The following is a 23595-nucleotide window of genomic DNA, read 5'->3' on the forward strand; positions in this document are numbered from 1 at the left end:
GTAAAAGTGTTTCTAAGATTAATTGATGTGTCTGGAATCAGTGTTGGGACTGTTTATATTTATTATAACAGCAAGCCATAAGATAATTACTGTGTATTGAGGCTTCAGATGTAAAAGAGGTGAGTACTTGCTCAGCAGTCATGAATCCCTGGGTTTGATGCCTAGCACTGCATAAAACCACATTAAAAACAAACTAGAAAGGTAGATGGATCATGTTTCAAATCCCTTAGAATCCCAGAACTTTGGAAGTAGAGGCAGGAGAATAGGACATTTTAGGTCCTCCTTAGCTACACAGTGCCAACCAGGGCTTCATGAGATTTGACTTTAAAAAAAAGTTTCTGAAATGAACAGAAAACTCATTCACAACCCTTCATACCTCCTCAGTATCTCAGCATTCTGGTAAACTCTGCTCCATGGCCACACTGTAGCAAGGTCCTGTTTCTCAACAAATCTATGCCCTGGGCCAGGGGCCACCACAGCCACCTGAAGACAAACTCTCATGTCTCTGACCATCAAACTGAGTCTCCCCCACTATTTAAAGCAGGCTTTAATCCTGAGAAGCATGCAGGTGGGAGATCATGGAAAAAGGTGTGAAAAAAAGTCTTGAGGGAAATATTAATTAGAGATCTGAGATGCGTCACAGTCTGGAGAAGACTGGCAGTCACCAGGGATGGAGCCACTTTCTCATGAGGCATGCAGCTCTCAGAACATCCTGTGCTCAATGAAGCTCCATCTCCCAGCTCCACTCCATCCATGGGCAGTGGAAATGGGACCCCCTGCCTCCTCTGGAGACACATTTCATTACATCTGTCCCTTGCTAACATTCTTTGCACAGAGGTCACTGTACAGCAATGAAGACCACTACCCTGGGGTATCTTTATCAATATCTAAGGTTCTTGCCACCTCCACCAAGCTATGTGTGAGAGTAAATTTTAGCTATCAACTTGACACAGCCTAGAACCATCTAATAAAACAATCTCAATGAAGGATTGTCTAAATCGGATTGGTTGGTAGATGTGACTGTAACAGATTTTCTTTTTCTTTTTTTAAAGATGTATTTGTCTGTTTTATTTAAGTACACTGCCACTGTCTTCAGGCACAGCAGAAGAGGGCATTGGATTCCATTAAAGATGGTTGTGAGCCACCATGTGGTTGCTGGGAATTGAACTCAGGACCTCTGGATGAACAGACAGTGCTCTTCACCATCTCTCCAGCCCCAAAGCAGATTTTCTTAATGTCTTAAATGAGGTGGGAAGATCCTCCCTGAATGTGGACAGAACCATTTCATTGAATGTGGACAGAACCATTTCATTGATTGGACCTTGAACTAGATTAGAGTAAAAAAGGGCAAGCTGAGCACTCAAGCTTCCATCCTCTCTGCTCTTAGCTGCGGATGTGATGTAATCAGCTACCTAAGGCTCTTGCTGCTGTGATAGCCTACAGTAGTGGACAGTGACAGAGTTGAAACAAGCCCTTTCTCCCCTAAGTTGGTTTTGGCAGGGTGTTTTATCACAGCAACAGGAATGAAACTAGAACACTCTGTATATCAGTTGCTAAACAAATTCCAACAGTAGCAATCACCTTTAATATCAGGGGCAACTTTGCAGCCCAAGAATATAGAAAGTAGAATATATAGCACAGGAACCTTGACTTGGGAGCACCAACCCCAAAATTCCACTCCCTGTGCCACAAATATCCCCAGGGTACTGTTGGGAAGGTCAGATCTCAAAAAGTATGTTAAATCTGTGAGCAATCGGCAAATATGCACGCAATTCCCTATGAATCATCCACTCTGGACATCTTGCCACTTAACCTTCCCAATGTCCACAAATCCATCTTCCCATAAGTAAACTGAGACTTGAAAAGGCCAGACTGACTGAAACAATCACTAAGTGTCCAAGTTCAGTTTGAAAATCAGCTGTAATGGGAGAACCTAAGTATATTCTTTATGATCCCCCATTTGAGTTGAAAGGTCCAAACTATTCTACCAATGCTTTGGTGGCAATGGGGTGGGGTGGTTCATATCAGCAAAAGGGCCGGAAGTGGGAACGTCATCACTCACTGCCTGCCACTAACAAAGCTGAAATTTTTGAAGCTATGGAGGGTAAGTAAGTGTCTCTCAGTAATAAGCTTCCAGCTCTCTTGAATTATTGTTTTCATTGCTGCCTATAAATCCAACAGGATTCACTTATAGAGTTCTTTCCTTTGCCTTTCTGAACTTGACATTCCTTCTGACCAATGAAGAGTGCAGTGGCAGCTTCCAGGCACGCTGAGATTGTTTGCAGTGGTTCGCTGTCTGACTCAGCCACCAAGAGATGCTCTAAAGGGCGTGGGAGTCTCTCAGGGTCTTGGAAAGTCTGTGAGCTAATCTTGGTCTTATCTAATCACCCTTGGAAAGCTCTTTAACTCACCACATCAAAAAAAAAAACTCACCACATCAAAAAAAAAAAAAAAAACTCACCACATCAAAAAAAAAAAAAAAAGACCCCGAAGACGTGCCCCCACTGCAGTGCTGGGACAGAAAAACTAAACAGGCTGGCCCAAAGACCAAAACCTTTGGAAGAACCTAGAAAAATGGATGCCTGCATTCCACCTAGAGACATAGATCAATGACAGCAGATCTCAAGAGAGTCTTATGAGGTTCCCAGAACCTCAAGAAGTCCCCAGATTCTGGCTGGCATCTTTCACCTATACAGTAAAAAAAGAGTCTGTAAAGTTTCTTTCCCAGACACTGATTGTTCAACAAAGAAAAAAATCTCCGAGAACTGGGAGACAAGCCCAGGCCTGAAGCCCATGGAGTCTGCCCCAAGAGGCTTCAGACTCAAAGTACCTGGCCACTTAGCTTCTCCTTGGATGCCCAGTTCAATGGTTGCCTCATCTGAAAAGCCACCCACACTCCATTCCCAACCATTCCACCTATCCTACTCACCCCGCTCTGTGGCCAAACTTCTAATGAAAGCTCCACCACGTCATAGACTAGTTTAACTCCCTGAAGAGGCTGGGAGCCTCAACCACCAGCAAAGTGAATTCCTGACATCTAACCAATGCTTCCCAAACACGTGAGTGACACGTATCAGAAGCTGCTCAGGCTGATAATCACTGTCAGTGAACCCTCAAGGGAAATTCATATTTTTTTCATACATCACTAATAAAGACCACAGAAGGCAATGACTAGTTCAAAACAGAGTTCTTGTCATCTTCACAAATAGTACCATATCCATGGTCCTCCTACGCTATTATTTACTTCATTTCTATTATATCAGATAATTTCAGTGACTATTAGACTATTAGGGGAAGATAGAAATGGATGTCTTCAAGACCTTGGAGAAGGCAAAGATAAAATTAAACATGATGGAAAAAAGCACTAATCACCAAAGAAAAGGTTAATGATTGGTTTGTTTTAGGTTTATGAACATCTGTTATTCAAAAGACACCCTTCATAGAGTGAAGAGAAAAGCCAGTGGATGGAGAGAAGCCTGGATCTGGGTGTCTGACAAAGGACTCACCATCATGCTATTTTTAAGGAAAGCAAGCAAACAAACAAAACACTCCTGTGGATAAGAAGAATGGCAAGGGAAAACCTGACCTAAATGGGGCTGAACAAAAGAAATCATTCTAACGGCAAAAAAGCATTCAGCATTAGAAATGAAAACACAAAGAAAGGCCACAACAAAAGAGCAGCACATGGCACAACATGAGTGAGATAGAGAGGGTGGGTAAGACCAAATGTGAGCTGTTAAGGAAGAGAAGCAACTGCCGGTAGGGATGCTGAGAGTCACCATCAATTTGGAAAATTCCCTGTCAGTTCTGTGTGCGAGGTGTTATATGTGTGCATGCTCATATGTGCATGTTTGTGCATGTAAGTTTGTGTGCGTGGGCCTATGGAGGTCAGGGCTCAAGATCTTCTGTCTTCTTTGTTTGCTTTCTGTCTTATTTTGGATTTAGAAAGTCTCTCATTTAACCTGGAGACCACCAATTTGGTCAAGCTGACTGGCCAGTGAGTGGAGGGTCTCCTCCTCTCCCGCACTGGGATTATAGCTGTGTGGCTCTTTGCCCAGCATTTTTATTTCCAACATGGGGCTCCAAACTCAAGTCCTCATGCTTGCAAAGCAAACATTTCGCCAACTGAGCCATGCCCCAGGCCCTTCCCAACAGCTCTTATTGAAGATACTCACTCCCTATGATTGAGCAACTCCACTGGCAGTATAGACCAGAAGACTCACATAAAAATAGTCCTAAAATGCACTCTGCAATAGCCAAAAGGTAAAATCTACACCAAATACCTATCAACAGGAAAATGAGTACATAGACAGTGATATATATATTTCTGCTGTGGAATACTACAGATCCATGAAGATGGATGAGCCTCACAAACATGATAAGCATCAAAAAAAAAATCACACACAAGAGGTATGACATGAATCCAAATATTACCAAATTCAAAATCACACAGATCACCTCTGATCACATCAGTCTTTAAAGAGAAACAGGGGATTGGCTGGTTGTGGGACAGAGCAGACTTCAAAGATTCCAGCACAATCTTCTTGTTGTAAGTTGCAATTACAATGACACAATTTGCACACTGCATGGTGTCCATGACAACCCAAATCAATGTGTAGTGATTATACATGCCAATGAGTTATAGCCTTATCTTACCATACTTTTCGCTATACAGGTTAGCCCTTAATAATATTTTTAATGACTTAGCTTTGCCTAACTACTACATTATAAAGACACAAAACCAGATCTATTTATCCAATTCAGAATGACTAAAAGAGATCTATGGTGAATATAAGAAAGCCAGTCTCCAAGGTTACAAAGCATATGACTCTGTGTATCTCACCGTCTTATAGAGACAACACTTTTGAGAACAGATCTGCGTTGCCAGGAGTCAGAGGCTGAGCATGGGGAAGGGCGAGTCTATAAAGAAGCCTAAAGAACCTCTGATGGGACAGCGTGTTTCCGGAAACCATACATGATACATCTGCCCAGTCTTGCACACACACCTGCACATGTATGCTACACATACACACACACAGAGGTACACACACATGCACATGCATGCTGCACATGCACACACATATACAGACATATACACATATGCCCATGCACATGCACACATAATACACATACATGCATATGTATGCTGTACATGTACACACACATGAACACATACACATATATGCCCACACACATATACATACACATGCACGTGTATGCTACACACACACATATACACATTCATGCATGCACACACACATATACATGTATAGCTGGCAAAATCTGAATATCTGAACATGGCCTGTTCTTGTCCAAGTTAATTTCTTGACTCTATCATTTTACTATAGTCAAGTAAAGCATCCACACTGCTAGGGGCAGAGAGAAAGGTAAATCAGACCCTTCTCCTTGTACTTTTTTTTTTAGCAACTTCTTGTGAATCTACAATTATTTCCAACAAAACCTGTTTCTTAAAGAAGATTTTACAAGATAAAGCTTCATCTTGAACTCAGGATGACTCGATGAGTCTCACAAAACTCTAAAGTGCTTGAAGGGTCTTAGACTTCAGAAAATTCTGGTTGAAAATTTTGTAACCACTCCTAACCTTGCCCTAGAAGCCAGAGACTCAAAAAGGGAAAACACTTGAACCTAGTACCAGATGTGGAGAAACAGCTACCACATGTGAGTCAGATGAATGCAGAAAACAGCTCCCGTGTGGGCCCCAGCTTTAATTCCAGGTTCTGAGGCATCTAGAAAAGTAGATGCATTCTGATAACCTTCTCATGTTATCATAAGAGCAGGCAGATGCCTACACGTTCTTCCAGTCAATTTTCCATAAGGATTCTCAGCCTAAACTCTTAGGAAATGCTGGGACAGAAATGAGGAGGTAAACTAATCCCAACAGCAAACAAGAAAATTGGTGGAGAGCATTCAGCAGGTTGGGCCAGTAGCCTGGGAGTGGACATTTGGTTGCAGGCGATCCCTGCTCAGAACCAGTGCCCAGATACCTCTCTTTATTCTATCAGCCTGACATGTCGTGTGGGTCAGCCCAAAGCCAAGTCGTATTCAACTTGGAAGAAGAGACTGGAAAGTCACATAGCAAAAGGTGTGGGCACAGAAAAAGGCAGCGGAGAAGTAGAATTCAACCAGTCTTGTAGCTGATCATAGAACATGACCCAGAGTGTACCTGGGGTACCTGACCAAACTGGTATAACCCTTTAGCCCCATGACAGCTAAGCACATATTTCTCTTGGGAAAGTTCTTCAAGTGCAATTTTCTTGGATGTGATATAGTAGACATCCGGGCTACCTCACCCTTCTGTCATGTAGCAAGGTTCCTAACATGGTCTGAGGAGATGGATTCCAGGTCCTAAGAATACCCAGCGATGTGCCTGCAGCCCAGCCTTGATCAATACCATCCTGCAGAAGTCCTCATAGACTTCAGACACTTTTAAGGGCTTTGTCATTTGTCTTCAATGTGAACCTTCTAGTCAACACCCTCAGTCTCTCTTCTTTCCTCTGCTGTGCAATAGGGAGCCATAACTCTTCCCCTCCCATGTTCCCATCAATCCTTCCTTTTAAAAAACATAGAATAATTTCACAAACTAATATGACAGGATGTTCCATGTATTAAAGACATGATGGCTGCCTATGAAGTGAGTGACCCGATACATGAGGGCAGATCAGGAAAATAATCTGCCAGTGGGGCATTTGTGACAGAGAAAAGGAAATTCTATGTGAACACAGCATGTCGTGCACGTGTGTGCATACACATGTGATATGTGCATGCATTTTTGCATATGTGTGTATGTGTGTGCATGATGTGTGTGTGCGTGCGCCTGTATGTGTGTATATGTGTGTGTACGTAGAAATGGGCCCCCAAAAATATTTCTGAAATGCCTCACCCAATTTTAATAACTTCTAATTCTGAGAAAGAAGACATAAGATACTCCAACTAAACCCTTCTGCTGAAGCTACTAAGAGAAAATCTGGACAAAATATGTTTTAAAATATGTTTGAAAGCACTCAAGAATTCACCAGATACTGAAAAATCCTCGAGTCCAGATTGGTTGGCAGCAAAACTCCAAAGTGCTCCTGAAGCTAGCAGCCCAAAGTGACCTCAGCCTGGTGGCATATGTGCACATGAAGGAACTACTGCTGCCACCATCAGGTAAGGAGACCCCTTACCAGAAAGGGGAGAATCTGTCCTAGTTCCATCTTTTGTCACTATGATAAAATACCCTGACAAAAGATGACCTAAAGAAGACACAGGTTTATCAAGCTCACAATCCTAAGTTATAGTTGCCACTGGGGAGGTCAAGGTGGCAGGAACTTAAAACAGTGGGTCACATCACATCCACAGTCAAGAGTGGAAAGAAATGGACACGTTCATGCTTACTTAGACTTACTTCAATTTCCCCATTTTATACAGCGCAGGACCCACTTGCCTAGGGAATGGTGCCTCTCATAGTGGGCTGGGTTTTCTTAAATCAATTAATTAATTCAAACAATTCCCCACAGACAGACCCCAGGTCAGCACAAAGCAGATAATCTCTCATTTGGATTCTCTTTCCAGGTAATATTAGGTGGGGTTCAGTAGATGAGTAAATCTAACCATTGCAGATGTTAAAAAACCTGTGCCTTAGCCTGAGGTCAGAGTCACAGCCCTAGCTACACACTATACACTCAACACATGCTCCCAAGGGACAGGGTCTTTCCACTGGGTACCTCAGAGCCCATCTTCAGATGGAATACACATTTAGCTCCATAAAAGACTGCAGGCGCTCATAAGGTTTGGTTTTTCTTTATCTTAGAACATGCTGTTCGTCAGAGCAGTGATTTCTTTGATGGAAGGTTGTTGGTTAGAAACACAGCCCCAACCCCTGTCATTGTGCCTAAGAGAATGTGCAGCTCCCATGGTGAGAGTCACCTCTGTGGCACAGCTCAGGATGTGGATGTGGCAGCTGAGAGTGAGTCCTGTGCAGATCTATCAAATGTTTTGCTGATGTTTCATCTGCTGTTGTATCTAAGCAAAAGGCCAAAAAATCTTTCATTCTACGCTCTGTTTTGCTATACAACCCTGGCCAAAGTACCTCCCTGACCCTACAAAATGGAGGAAAAGGAGGAGGAAAAGGAGGAAAAAGAATGGGAGGAGGGTGGGAAGGAAGAGGAGGAGGGTGGTAGTGGTAGTGATACCCACAATGCTCAGCAGGAAAGGTCAGACACTGAGCAGGGGATCTAGCTAGTATCATAGACCCTTAAGAAATCGCCACTATTGCTAATATTGGCAGGAAAATTATCCTGAATGTTGAAGTTTGGAACAATAGAGATACAATAATAGTGACAAGATAGTTAAGAATATTTATAGCTACAGCTAATGGGTCCGTGCACCTCTGTGACCCTAGAACTACCTATAAACACTGAACATTCTTTTTCTATAATTTGGGGGCTTGGTTTTAGGGCTTTTTGAGATAGGATCTCATAGATCCCAGACTGTTCTCCAACTTTCTGTGTTGCTGAAGATGACCTTAAATTTCTCAACTGCTGGTCTTTTATGTGTGTACCATCACATCTGCTTTGTGCTGTGCTGGAATAAAACCTAAGGCTTCACGCACGCCAGGAAACCACTCAATCAATCGGACTATATACCCAGCCTACCACTGTGAGCACACTAAAGTGAGTAATTACTCAGCTAAAAGTTTAATATGGCTACAAGGTGTCAGGTCTAGTATTGCAGATTCAGGAAATAGAAGACTTTATCACTGACCCCAGAGACCATGTGCTGGGTTGGGAAACAAGAAATACACAAGCAAAGCTGTAGGCAGCTAAGGGATCACAATAAGACCGACTTCCAGGAGGGGTAAGAGATCACAATAAGATGGACTTCCAGGACGGGTGGTCTAAGAGAAGGGACAGGAAATCTGGAAGTGACTTGAGCAATTCAATCAGCAAAATCATGATAAGACACCAATGTCCCCCAGAAAACTTTGAGCTGCTGAGATATCTGCACTCCTGCAGAATCGCTAAGAACGGACACAGGTCCAGACAATCACCCTACAAGGTATCTGTGACCAGACAGCCATGAGAGCTGCCTGCACCCACCATGGGCAGATGACAGAAGAGGGTCAGGGACCCTCCAAGACCTTCACTTACTCTCTCTGACATCCTCATGAGCCACAGGGACACCATGGTCATCACTGGCAGCTTTCTCAAGATTCTTGCTTCTTCTGCCTTTTCTGTTGCTATTTTTACCTAGAAAAAAAAAAAGAAGGAAAGGAAAATGATGTTACTCTGTGTATCAGAGGAGCCTCTGGATATGAGGACTCACAGTCTTCTGCAGACAGCTGGTCCTAGCTTTGCTCCCCAGTCCACAGAGTCTTGGACCGTAAGGGGTCTGTAGTTACAGAAGATGCTCGGTGCATATGGAGGTAATCACCCCTCATAGACCCATGCACAACTGCAAGCTGTTAAGTAGTGCAAGTCTACAAAATGCTGCTGAGCCTCCCTGGGGCACTAGGAATAAGAGCTGGACCTGGAGGTCAAAGCTGGACTTGGACATCAAAGCTAGCATGTTTCCTATGCTGAGCTCTCCCATCCAACGCTCTCTAAAGCCACGGCTTGTGGACCTGTGAGCGAGTCACTTGTTCACCAATCGGGGACGTAGGAGCCTGATGTGACCCTCTTAACCTTCCAGTTTCTCCTCACATTGTCCCCCCACCTCGGTTATAACAACACTTGGCATAAATTGTCTCCCTCATGGACACGCCCATCCATCCCTCTACTCTCAAGCTAACTGGCTCCTTCCCATCTTTCAAGTCTTGGCTCTGGCATCAACTTAAACCTCCCTTTCCTGATCCCCCACTTCCATCTAATCCTCCTTGGAGGGGCTCTGAGAGCATCTGCCTAGAGTCAAGTTGCCTCGAAGCGAAGTCTGATGCAGGGATTTGATTGAGGTGCTGAGGAGAGGGAAAGGGAAGTGGGATCCAGGCAGGGAAGGCTTAGCTAAGCAAGCCTGTCTAGCTCAGCTCATCACCTGGGGGCTTTAAGAAATGCCATACAGAATGCTCCCCTCTGTATAAAGACTAGCCAACTCAGAGGTGGGGGCATAGCCTTCCAGAGCATGAAAGACATGTGAGCCACAGTCCAGGCTTGCATCTGGGAGACATGTATATCCAGGATATCTCCAGGGCCGCCAGCCTGACCTCTACTTAATTGCCTCCTCAGCAGAAGAAGGCAGCAGAGCCTGCCACATAGAAAGGTCGAACGAGGACACAAAATGATACCTGTGAGACCCTCAAGGTGCAAAAGACAGCTCTTGCCCCTATCTGGCCAGCATTATCCTGAGGCCTACACATCACTAACACTACCCCAATTGCTAAAGCTACCAGGGTCAATGGGCTCCAAAATGTATAAGACATGTTCGCTGCAAGGTTCAACTCTCTGAGAATAGGAAAGACATTTTACAGTTGGAAACATGAAGGCCTAGGTTAGTGGTTCTCAACCTTCCTAGCACTGTGACCCTTTAATACATGTAGTGGTGACTCCCCCCCCCATCGTAAAGTTATTTCTTTTGCTACTTCATAACTGTAATCTTTCTACTGTTATGCATCCTAGTGTAAATATCTCATGTGTGACATACCCCCAGAAAGGTCTCAACCCACAGGTTGAGAATTGATGACCTATTGTGAGGAAGAGGGCTTCCCAAGGTCACTGACAGCCAGGAGGTAACAGTGCTAGTGACCAGCTCCAAGGGGCCTTCCCTGCCAGCACAAAGGCCTCTTACATAGACCTCCTGCCCCCAGAACGAGAAAGACACCATATGCTCCGTACAGATGAAAGAAGAAAGAGAAGTGGAAATACCGTTCAGAGAAGGAGCCAGAATCAAATCAGCATCTCCATCTGGGCCGCGTGACAACACAGAATTCCTTAAGAGTAGAAAACGGCAGCGCTAATGCCGGCCACATGTTCTCTTCTGGTCCTCAGGCGATAAATATAATTCCTTTGGCTTAATAGAAAACGATTTTTCCCCTTGCTACACAAGCAGCTTACAGTAGCAACCCCCAACCCACCCCAAACCGAAAAGCCCTTTGCTTCCCTGCAGTCTCTGCTTCCCCAGGAAATTCCAGGCTGCAGGGCTTCGTACTCCCCTAGAAGCTGGGAGCTGGCTAGGGCGCTGGCAGTTCTTACAGGATTCTTGGTAGGATACCCAGAGCAGGAAGAACAAACCACCACATAAGGTTCTCTTCGCAGCTCCCCAGTAATGCAATCTAAACGTCTCTCAGAAATGTATCCTGCAGGTCATGTGTGTGTGTGTGTGTTGTGGATGTCTACTTGTGTGATATGTGTGAGGGTACACTACACACACAGGTTGTTCCTCACCCACTGTCCGCCATTTTTTTTTCATTTTAAACAGTGTGTCTTACTCATCTGGAACTTGCCAAGCATGCTGACCAACAACCCAGTGATCCTCCTGTCTCTGCTTCCCCAAGGCTGAGATGGTTTTAACTATTATCTTAACTGGAGACCTGATATGGATCTGACCTGAAGCCCCTTCCCTGAGGACTAGTTTTTGTGGTATCTGAAGGCATCATGCAAGCTTCCAAGGGAGGGAAGCCAACAACAACCCTACCTGGCTAAGATGCCTGAGATCCATAACCAAGCCCAGCGCACCATGGCAGATAGCCCTAAGGGCACAACTGTGCTGCACAGACTTTAGCAGTAACCAGCAACTCTAATCAGACTTAAAACCTACTTGTGCCTGGCACTTGAAACCTAGCTAGCTACCTACTCAGTGCTAGATGAAGACATTGATCTTGGCAAGAACCTACATCCAGCACCTTATTAAAACCACAATTCTTAACTTCATTCTAAATATTGTCCTTATACCCATAGATAAATGTAGCTCTCACCCCTCATCAAAGAACCTTCTTACAACAGATAAAGACGATCACAGACAACGACAACCAATCAAAATACAGAGAGCAAAGGATTATGTGGTGCCCTGTCCCAAGTGATACATTACGACGTAATTCCTACAGATAAGGTTCATGGACCATTGCAGAAAAGGAGAGAGAAAGATTGTAAGAGCCAGAGGAACAGGGCATTTTCTGTGGTTGTGTCTCCTGAAAATATGAAAGAGGCATCCATGAAGTCTTACCAACTCGGATGGCTAAACATTACCTGAGAATTACATCATCGGTGGGCATCCTAACATGGAAAGGGTAAGCTCAAGAGGCCTCAACCCTAGACAAAGAACTATAAGCAACTAGGGGACTCTGAGAACAGGAGAAACGGTTTTCCAGTGAAAAGGCTTCCGACTGGTTATCCAATATCAAGTGGTCAGCCCTGAGATCATAAACATACAGATAGCATTATACAAACTGAGCAGGTTGTAGTTATGTATTTAGGAGTGTGTGTGTGTGTGTGTGTGTGTGTGTGTGTGTGTAAATGTATATATGTATAGATATGATTAAAGAAAAAAGCCATGTATTTGAAAGAGCTAGAGGGTACAAGGAAGGGATTGGAGAGAAAAAAGGGGAAGGGGAAATTATCTAATATTAAATTTCAACAAACATTATAAAAATAATAATTTCCTGAACCATACATAGGAGCAGGAAAGAGACAAGGCACAAGGAGGGGGCACCTGTGTCCCTTTCTAGTTCTGAGGACAGTCAGTGTCCGAGGAAACAGGGTGCGGACTGGAGTGACTCTGAGAATCAGTGCAGCATTCAGATGACAATGCTTGTTTCCAGCCTTGGATGACGTCAGTGGTCTGGTAGAAAGGGGACACTGAGGGTCATCAGGGAGACAACAGTGCCACTATACTAGGTCCAGGCCCAAATGAATCCACCCACAAATGCCTGTCCCACTCTCTGCCTATTCTTCTCAGGTGCTGCATCCTTCATGAGAAAACGGCCTGGCAAGCTTCAATCCCCTGGGACCAGGGTACAAGGACAGTGACTCAGCTGCCACCGCACTGACTCTGAAGCCAATACTCGTACTTTCTGCACCAGTGGTTCTCAACCTGTGGGTCATGACCCTTTCACAGGGGTTGCCTAAGACCATCAGAAAACACAGATATTTATATTACAATTCATAACAGTAGCAAAATTACAGGTATAAAGTAGCAGTGAAAGAATTTTATAGTTGGGGTCACCACTGTATTAAGGGGTCAAAGCATTACAAATGTTGAGAACTACTACACTATGCAGTCAACCACCCTCCTGATTTCTCTGCCACAACCATGTGGAGTTCTTCGTCTTCATGGAAACACTCCAGTAATAGCACCAGACAGGAGGGTGCATGCAGGACAGTGTGGGCCCTCTGCGGTGGGCTGTGCCGGGTACCCTGGCCACCTACCTACCTGGGTTTTGGATCTCCTGAGAGCAGGCTGAGGTGAGAAAGCATGCAATGCAGGATTGTACCTGGAGAGGATTTCATACAGCCTGAGGAAAGGGGACTAAGAGGAGAAAGGAGATGCCAACAACCCAAACGCATTGTCTGCCAGAATCTACAAGACAGACCAGGCAGGTAGGTACTCCAGGAACAGGGGTAAGGTGACACAAAACTGCCCCCAACCCCATCAGAACTTGGGAGGCCACAGTCATCTAACTTCACAACTCAGCAGGCACTGTGTTTTTGACCCAATCCTCCAAGGAGTTAAGGCTTGGAAAGTCTCTTGTGACTGTAAGGGGCGGAGTCCTGCCCTTAGCTGGCTCTGAATCCTCAGCAGGCTCACCAGGCAGCACTACACATGCATTGCCTGGAGTAGATAGTGCATCAGATGTGTAGCATCAGAGGCTGATTAACACCTCGAGGTGTTCTTTGCTGTGTCAGCCATCCTTGAGAGCCAGTGAGCAGCTAGATAGGAGCCCACCACTTAGGAGTACTAGTCCTTCCCACAGCCAGTCTCAAAGAAACCCAATGCTAAGGTTTCATGACCCAGATGGCAGCTGCACAGATAGGGACCTGAGAGAGCCTCAGAGGGCAGAGCCTGTCGTTGCTGGTGATGCTAAGCCTACACAGTCATCTTTTAATGCTTTGGAACATGTAATGGAGGTCTCGCCAGAAAATTCAGACTCTGGGGCTAAAACTGGTTTTGTCCCTGGCATGATGCATGATCACCTTGGGACCTGGAAGTCACAGACACAAGAGGTAGATGACAAAGAGCCATGACTCTTATGGAACCACAGCTGCAATCTGGCTTCCTGGATCCCTGTAGGGTCTTCACCCCCTATTCCCCAGGCACTACCCTGATTTCTGGAGCTATGGGCATAGGTAGGGAGAACAGGCCAGCAATAAGTTAACTTTGGCAAGCACTCTGGAAAGGATGGCAGTGGCTCAGGAAGAGATTTTTTTTCCCCTAATCCATCCTTTCCCTTGGAGCTTTGCAGGGAGTCAACTTGAATTGAATACCTCGGCTTTAATACCAAAGCATGTAGGCTGACATCAAGGCTTTCTTGTCCTTTAAGTATGCTACTAATAGTCCCTGGGTTTATTAACAACAGTACTGAAATGTTGACAAACATACACTCCTAATCCTCACACTCCCAGGTTTGCCCAAGATAGGGCATTTCCATCAAAGGCCAAGTTGTTCTTGCCCAACAAAAGAAGAGGCAAAGCTCTAGAAGAAAGCCCCTTCCATCAACCAGCAACAGCGCACACAGAAAGGGCATTGTTTACAAGCAAATATGTCCCCTGACCGCTGGGACATAACACATACTAAATGCAAACTGGATGATTCTAGGCATAGACCTACAAACAAACATGACTCTCTGCACGCTACACATCCCAGAGGGACTAGCTCAGGAGTAGGGGGTGTCCATGTGAGTCTGTTCAGATCCTAACAGTGGGACATTCTAGCCTGAATAAAGAAGACAGTGGGAAATCAGAATGAAAGCCTGCATAGCCCAGCCGACTTCGAAGCCAAGGAGTCATTGAGAAAGAAAACAAAGTATCCAAATCATTTACTCCCTGACTTTGTTGTTTCTCTCTGCCACCAAGGTAGGAAAGACCAGTAAATTGTAGTCTATTCGTTGGCTACATGTTGGTTGGTTGGTTGGTTGGTTGGTTGGTTGGTTGGTTGCTTTTCAAGACAGGATCTCTCTGCGTAACCTTGGCTGTCCTGGAACTCACTCTGCAGACCAGGCTGGCCTCGAACTCAGAGATCCACCTGCCTCTGCTTCTGGAATCTTAGGATTAAGAATGTGTGTCACCACTGCCCACCAGTTAGCTACATTCTATCCTACAAAAGAAGGGTGGCCACAACTCAAAGTCACCCCAAGGTAAGCACACCCTACATCCACTGGCATGACTCTAGGAGGCTGATATCTTGTTCTTCCTGCTGGATGATGAACACTAGGGACCTGAGGTTCACTCCTAAGAACACAAAACATTCCAACTTCAGAAACTGTAAGGTTCAACCAGAGACAGATGAATAAACAGAGTTAGAAGAAGGTTGTCAACGATGAAGAGTATTCTAGCAGTCAGTAATATCCATCCAATAAGCTGATGGCCTTGAAATGGGGAGAGCCAGTCTGGGGAGAGGTGAGTTGTGCAACCACTATCTGAACCATGCAGTGGATAGGAATTTGTGCTGTGACCATTTTACACATGTGCGCATTATATACATATGCATGAAAGCATACACATGCATGAAGAAAGTAATGAAATGCGTATATACTCAAACATGCATATATACAATACACATAAGTATGTGGAGAAACTTCTGAAATGTAACATTACAACCTAATTAATAGTATTTATAACAATCTTTGTCATGCTTTCAAGAGCCAGTGGGGATTCTCAACCTGCTGCAGATGGCTGGCAATGTTTAAGAGGCATTTTGTTTGTGAGGCAGAGAGGACGGTCCTACCAGTATTTTAAAGGTTAAAGCAGCATATTCTACGACACACAGGACAGCAACCCCCTCCACACACATGTATGCTCAGTCCAAAATGCAGAGGCTGCCAATGTTGGCAAACCTACACTAGAGTTACCTAAAATTTCCCATTAGGGGAAGCTGAGGGCTGGAACATAGGACATCACCAAAATATTCCTCTAAGTTCCTATGAGTCTGTGATTATTTTAAACTAAACCTTTTCAGTATTCTCTTCCATTCGGCATAGCTGGACCCTTCTTCATTGAAAACGGAGTGCTGCTTAAGCATCCCTGATGGAAGTTCTTAGGAACAAAAGCAGTTCAGATTTCAAGGCTTTTCCCAGCCATGGAAATCATCTATGTGTCAGGTACAGCACACACATAGCGTGGAGGTCACTTTGAGATGAAGCAAAGCTTCCTGGTGCAGCGTCACTACGGGTACACTAGTGTTCTGATTTTGCAGCTTTTCACGTTTTAGCTTTTCAGAGTACATGTTCTAGTTTGCCTTCTGATGCTAAAATAAACCATGACCAAAAGTAACCTGGAAAGAAAAGGTTGATTTTAACTTACAAGTTCTATAGTTCATCACCAGGGTAAACTATTGAAGGAGTTAGAGGCAGGAGCTTTAAGCAGAGCATATATGCTTTTTTTTTTTTTTTTTTTTTTTTTTTTGGTTTTTTTGGTTTTTTGAAACAGGGTTTCTCTGTGTAGCCTTGGCTGTCTTGGAGCTCACTCTGCAGATCAGGCTGGCCTCGAACTCAGAAATCAGCCTGCCTCTGCCTCCCAAGTGCTGGGATTAAAGGTGTGCGCTCCCATTGCCTTCCTTTTTACATAGCCCAGGAGCACCTGCCTAAGGAGAGCACCGCCCACAGTGGGCTGGGCCCTCCTACATCAATTAGAGATTAAGAAAGTTCCTCACAGACATATCCACAGGCCAATCTGATGAAGGAGATTCTTCAATTGAGGTTCCTTCTTTTCAGGTGTGTCAAACTGACAACCGACTATCATAGTAGGTAGGAATGCTCAGTGGTACTCTCAGTTGACTAAAGGTGTCCATTTTCCAAGCCAATTCCACAGATCTCAGCACATGGAATCCATAGGGCATTTCTCTGGTTACTAAAGATTAAAGCCAAAACTCAAAGCCAGACCCAATACCCCTTGCACCAGCCTCCTCAGGGATCCACACAAATGCCCTCTTGGTACTCAACACACACACACACACACACACACACACACACACACACACACGTTTCCAATATCTCCTTTACCAACTCCAACTTTTAGCTCCCAAGAGCTAAGTGGGAAACATTTCACTGTCTCCAAATACGATGTGCACGTGCTACCCAAATTAGTTCTCTGCTCAATCTTGTCCTCTGCTCCCACCTCAGCCCCTAGCTGGTCCTGGAACCCAGTCATGCAGTAAACTCCCGAAATTTACATCTAACATCCAGAGCAGAACACCAACTCCCTTCCTCTGAAGCACATGTCTAAGGTTGGCAACCCGCTCATAAAACAGCCGGCCATACAGAAAAGTGCCTTTCCAACATTGTGTCTGCAAAGTACAAGCCACCACTTTCAGTGGGGTGTAATCATCTCCTCTCTGTGCAGTTGAAGTGCACAGATTTTGCAGTCCCCTAACCAAGATCATTTTAATCTAATCTAACCTAATCTCTCCCCTACTGCATGCAGCTTTGACTTTTTGATCCACAGTTGAAAGTTTTATTGAACATACACAGAGGAGGGGGGAGCAGGAGGAGATGGAGGGAGACAGAGAGGCATTAATTTAAACTACGCAATGAATGTCACACTCATCCTAGCTGCGGAAGCTTTAAAATGCCCCACTTGATTCACTAGGAAAATGGCTGAAAGAGCAATGAGCCAGGAAGCAGCTCCCCCAAGGCCTGTGAGCCTGATACTGGTGCTTTGGGGTGTGTCTTCCATTTGGAGACAGGACCTGGTGGCTAAGTATTCACCAGGAACAGTTAACTACCTGTCCCATGGCCAACTTCTGTCTGCAAGATGGCTGTCCAAAAGCAAATGACAGAGTATACCTGGTTTCTCTTTCAGAGACCCCCCATTCCTAGGCTGATAACCACCAATGCTCCAAGAAAGGAGATCCACTTCCAGGTTGTGATAACTGAGCCCCCAGACACATTAGTTGGAGGCACTGATTAGCCTAGGATGTGAAAGACTGTAATTGGTCACTAGTGAGAATACTCGAACAATAAGTGAGCTTATTAATCAGGCCTAGTTAGTCATCTCCCCCTGGGAAACACTGGCCCTTTTATCATTTATTTTCTTGATATTCCATGTTCTATGCAACTCTCAGCACACTTGTGATTACTTCCCCAAAGTTACACAATTCTATGAAGTCCTTGGAGGAACGGCCTCTCCACCTTATGTTCTCTCTCCCCAGGGCTTCGCCTTACAGTGCTGGGCAGACACTTATAAACCATGTGTAGAACAAATGAAGAGCTCCCACACAACAAGCACACCTCAAAGTTCAGGGCACACTAACGGACACTATAGAAGGCTTTGGCAGCATCAATGCAATGGCAGACACTTTTCTTTCTATCTGCAGGTGAAGCAACTGAGGCTCAAAAAGTAGAACTCAAATTCCAGGTCCCAAAATGGTAACCCCACGACCTGGCTGGTAAATCGGGCTTTCAATTCTCCCAAGCAGAACAATGACAAAATAAGTTACCTTCCCCTGCTTGAAGGCTGCTAATCTGTAACATGACAGGGCTAGCCACCTTCCAGAGCCAGAAGAGAACTAAATGAGACCATGGGACACTACCAAACTCAGCGCCACATCCCACCCCTTCATGTAGAGCCACGGCAGCTTTTCTACCTCTTAATCTCCATCATCCCCCAGAAAAAGGAGAGACAGTCTCTGTGGTTCTATTTGGGTTTGCCCAACCTTTGGAACTATCAATGGCAGACGGCAGGGACTCAGCCATATACAAAGGTGATAGCCTCAAATTGGGGCTCAAGAGTGTCAGCATCTTCCCTTGCCACCCCGCCTGGTGAATTTAATATTCGTCTAACCAAATGAAAGCCACTTCTGAGTCCAGAGCTCTGTGACCTGGCACGTGATTCCTTTCAGGCAAAGAAACGCAAAGGCCATAGAATTTGGTCACTGTCCTGCTGGCTTCCTGTGATTGAAATAGTGGGAACACAGCTCCTGCACTGAGCAATCACTATCTGAAACAGTTAAGAGAAAGCCCTCTTCACAGGTTTGGGATACAGGCTGGACTAGAAGAAAGTGAGGATGGATTTGAGATTGGCCCAAGGGATGGGTAGAGCATCCCAGGCTGCCAGGCACTCAGAGCTTTCCAGGGCTCCTGTAGTCTGCCCTTTCCAAGAAGGCAGAATCTTGGCTGCTACAGGGACCAAGAGTGATCCAAAGTCTGCAGCTGGGACTGTGCCATTCTGTGCATAGTGGATTTAAGGGCCCCACTGACTGGGGTGGAGGGAGCTGAGAAGGGCACTGTCTGAATAAAGGTCACTGACTGAATCTTGCCAAGGCCATCTGCCAAGTGACACCGGCCGGTCACATGCCCATTGATAAAATCGGTCTGAAAAAAACACTTCTAAAGATTGAATACATAAGCAGAGCAGGAAGAAGCAACAGATGCCTCCTTAGGCTGTGCCAGCGAGCATTGGGACACCGGGCCGCTCCCCAGGCAGCTTCCCAAAGAGCTCCATTCTGTTTCTGCCTGAGGGGGCAGGGAGAGAAAGCTGAACTTAGCTCAGATGTAGTCTCTAGGGAATAACACAGGCACCACAGGACTTTGGCTGGGCTCACTCAAGAAAACATACTGGAAGCCAGGTGTCCCCTGGAGTGCCACGATCGCTGGCGCCCCCTCGGGCTGCCCGATGCAAAAGTTACCTGGTGGAGGCGTCTCTGCAACTAACTTCTCCCTCTTGGGAGCCTTCTTGGGCTTGATGGCCTTCTTGGGAGTTCTGTGGCCCTGCTGGTGCGGCTCCTGCTGTTCCTGCTCCTCCACCCTAAGGTCTTCATGCATTGAAGGCGAGAAGAGCTCCGGCTCCGGCTCAGGCTCCGGATGCCCATAATAGCGCCCGCGCCGCCAGAGCTCCTGGCTGTAATAGTCAGGCTCCTCGAAGGCTGCGCCCTGGGCTCTGACTCCAGCCAGGGCCACCGCCACAAGTGCCAGGGCCAGCGCCAGCGCAGGGCAGGCGGTCCCCAGACGGGCCATGCCCGCTCTGCCCCGCACCCAGGGTAGGATCGGGTCCCCGGGAGCGGCAGGCGGGCTACAAATGACGACTACGGCGCGGGACAGGGGCGCGGGCGCTGCAGCGGGTGCAGATGGTGGGTGGGACAGGCCGGACGGGCGGGGCTGGGCCGGAGTGGGGCGGGCAGGGGCGCGCCCAGGAGAGGCTAGGCGCCGGCCGACCCACCCTCCCTCCTACCCGCCCAGGGCCTCTCCAGCAGGTGTTGAAGGCCACTAGAAGACTGTCACCAGCCTTCCTTGCATTTCTAGGAGGCCGATATTTTGTCCTCCTGGGCACCCCTTCTGCAGAGGTAAGGCATGGTGATCGTGGAGAGAACTATAGGGCTGTGTCTTCCATTCCTTCATTTTGCAGAACAAATCTGATTAAGACTGGCTAAGGTAATAACCAGCAGGCTGCCCTCCAGTCGTTTTGCCCCAGACCGTGGAGGAATCCCGGATTCCCTGGAGGAAGTTCCCTGGGAGCAGGGCCTAAGGGCCTGGGAACCCCTGCTGCCTACCGTCCAGAGTGTGGCTCTGTAGGAGAGAATAGAGCCAGCCGAAGACTACTATCTCACAAGTCACAAGAGGGCATTTGTCTCTTCCAGGAATCCAGGCTTCTCTGGAGAACCCTGGTGTCACCTTCCCTTTGATAAAGTGCCTTCCATCTTTACCCATCATGCCGTAGTTTTTTTTCTTAGTGGAGTGGAAAGAAGCCAGTGGCCCTAGCTTCTCTCTGGGCTCTGCACCAGTATTCTATGGCTCCTCTAACACATTGAGACAGGTTTAAAACAAGAGACTCGCTGACTCACAGGTTAAATGTCAGAGGCAGCAGCACCAAGGTGCGTGTAGTGGTGGCTGAGGGACTCATTTGTGGTGAGAGCTGGGGTTGGGGGTAGCTTTCATAGCCACTCAATGAATCGCTAAAGTCAGGTCCTGGCAGTGACTGTTTTGCAGCTTGCTTGCTGTGCTTTCTAGGGGCTGCCTCGGGTGCCCTGCATCTCAGAGTCAGAATTCACAGGTCAAATCCAAACTGTACCTTCAAATCACCCCTATTTTTTTCTATCTCCATCTAGCGGAGAATATACTCCACATTTAAGAGGCTCTGAGATGATCCAGAATTGGTCCCAACTGTCATCAGTCTACTCTGTACATTTAATTCATAAGTTCTAAAGATCCAGTAGAGTTGCCTCCAAGGGGCCACAGTGTCTGCCAGCCACAAAGACAACTAGTCCTTAAGTCTGTCAGTCTGTCCCTGAGGGCCTGGGATATGACCCAAGAATGCCTCTGAGATGAACCTGGGCATTGGGCTAAGGCCTCTGCATTTAGAGGGGAATCACAGGCCTGAGGCCCCCAATGTCAGATGTTAGCCAGCTCAGCTGTGACTTTTTGCCTCACTCCTATGTCCTCACTGTTGCTATCAGACCACCCAGCCGACCTTTGGATTGCAGTTTTAGAACTCCTAGGTGGAAGGGTATTGCGAGAGAAAACTGTAGCTGACACAGGGCCCGTGGCGGATGGCTAGAGGGCCTTGGATCTAGTTGTCAAACCCAGGATAATTGGGAATCAAGATCCAGAGCAGTTCTCCAGAGAAGAAGGAAGTCTCCCTCCTCCCCTGGCTTTCTAAGAAGGCATTGGTTTGGATTGGATCCCCTGCGCTCTTCTCTGTGGATGTCTCCTGCACTTACTCACAGGGGTTGTCCTATCTAAACCCAGCCACTACAGACAAGAAAGCAAGTCCCAGGTATCCGTGTGGCTCAGAGAAGAGAGGCTCCATGGGCAAGACACACTCTTAAAGTCCCAACTAACCAGTGAAGACTAGGAAAAGATCCAACTAGAGTTCTAGCAGAAAAGGACCATATGTATAGCACCCAGACCAGGTGATCTAGTTGTAGACAAACACCAGGCTCCTTCAGACCCTGAAACCTCCTAAACACTAGGCTCGCGTGCTTTCCACGTGATTTTGACAGAGCTGAAGTTTAACACTGCCCTCCATTTCAATTCTACAGAATGGCTGAGGACAGAGTCACTCTCAGACATATGACAAACTGGTAATGAACCAGGTACCATCTGCTTGAGCCAGTAGTTATGGTAAACCTTAGTATCTGTGAATCTCTAACTTCTGGAAGCTTTTATATCTTCCCTTGGTAAGTACAAGGTCAACAGTGGGGCATGCACCTGCCCTGCCTTGTCTGGGGAAGCTTCTAGAGAGCGTCCCCATCTGAACGTGCATCTCTCCAAATCCCTCGAATCAGGAAGTAAGCTCTCCCTGCTAATGTTTGCTTGTTTGTTTTCCCTGGAGAGATGCATAATTAGAGCGAACAAGACAAACAGAACAGAGACTGGCTTGCTCTGTGCCAGCTCTCCAGAGCAACAGCCAGCAGCACATCACTCCTTGCCTCCCCCACCCCACCCCACCCCCTCTGGGGATACTCACTTGAAAATCTGTGCCATCCAGTCAAAGGTCACAAAATACAGAGAGGAGAGCGAAGCTGAGTCTATTATCCTCATCTCCAAGCTTCTTGCCTTCCAGTGCCTGCCTGTTTGCAGGGAAGGTCTCTGCCAAGGTGCCTTCTGGACTGCCCTGATGAAGTCTCTCCTTTCATCCATATGACAGCTATCAGAAAGGCCCATGGATGTCCATTTTTCTTTTCGGTTGTTGTTGTTTGATTGGTTGGTTTTGTTGTTGTTGTTGTTGTTGTTGTTTTGGTGGTAGTGGGGTTTGGTTTGGGTTGTTTGAAGCAGGGTTTTGTGCATCCCGGGCTAATCTTAGACTCCCAACACTTCCAAAGATGACCTTGAACTTCTGATCGTCTTGCTTCTACCTTCCGAGTGTTGGGATTGAGGGCCCACATAACTAATCCCAGTTCTGTGAGGTGTTGGAGACTCAGGGCTTCATGGATGCATGCAAGCACTCTACCAACTGAGCTCCATCTCGGACCTGGCATCATTCTTTAACTGACTCCTTCCTCCACCCCTGCCGATCCCCCCTAGCCTCTCATTCAGAGACCTTTGCCAGGTCACCGCAGCTCTCCCTTCATGGTCTTCCTGTTTCCAGCTCTCTGACTGGCACTTGAGGTTTCCACCCACTCTCCAGGTCCAGTGTCCATCACCCCCCTAGTGAAGACCCCACACAAGTTCAGTCCACCTAAATGAGATCTCAGGTTCACTGTGCTAAACGTTAGGCCTCTCCACTCCCAACGGGTGACCAGGGTGAGACGTATTGTTTGTAGCCTGTGACACAGCTTTTATAGGCTCCTCAGAAACTAGTGATTATGATAATCTACTGATTTTACATCCTCTGCAGAAACAAAGAGAGCACAAGAGAGACAGAAAATCCTTGTCACGTGACTAAACTTGGCGAAGGTCTTTTGTAGCTCCAGCCAGCGAATGTTTTCCTCTGAAACCGTTTTTGCTCTTAACCCAATAATGTGTCCATCTAACTTCAGTCTAAGACCCCATCAAAGGGCTGGGAGCATCTCGCCAGA

At 46.3% G+C, this 23595-nt stretch overlaps 1 protein-coding gene across 3 annotated transcripts in view; it reads right to left on the minus strand.

Annotated features, from left to right (window-relative positions):
• The window catches only part of Cpxm2 (carboxypeptidase X 2 (M14 family)), a 122079-nt gene extending 101832 nt beyond the window's left edge, over positions 1–20247 (minus strand). The window contains exons 1-2 of one of the 3 annotated variants that reach the window (XM_006508034.4): positions 19768–20246; positions 9150–9248 (exon numbers count right to left, since the gene is read on the minus strand). In XM_006508034.4, the coding sequence (XP_006508097.1) occupies positions 9150–9248; positions 19768–20095 (427 nt within the window). In that variant the 5' untranslated portion in view covers positions 20096–20246. Of the gene's footprint in view, positions 1–9149; positions 9249–19767 lie in introns of all 3 variants that reach the window. The other 2 variants (NM_018867.5, XM_006508033.4) reach the window with 2 other exon arrangements.
• Between the last annotated feature and the right edge of the window lie 3348 nt (positions 20248–23595).

Source organism: Mus musculus, chromosome 7, assembly GCF_000001635.26.
Source record: "Mus musculus strain C57BL/6J chromosome 7, GRCm38.p6 C57BL/6J".
NCBI lineage: Eukaryota > Metazoa > Chordata > Mammalia > Rodentia > Muridae > Mus > Mus musculus.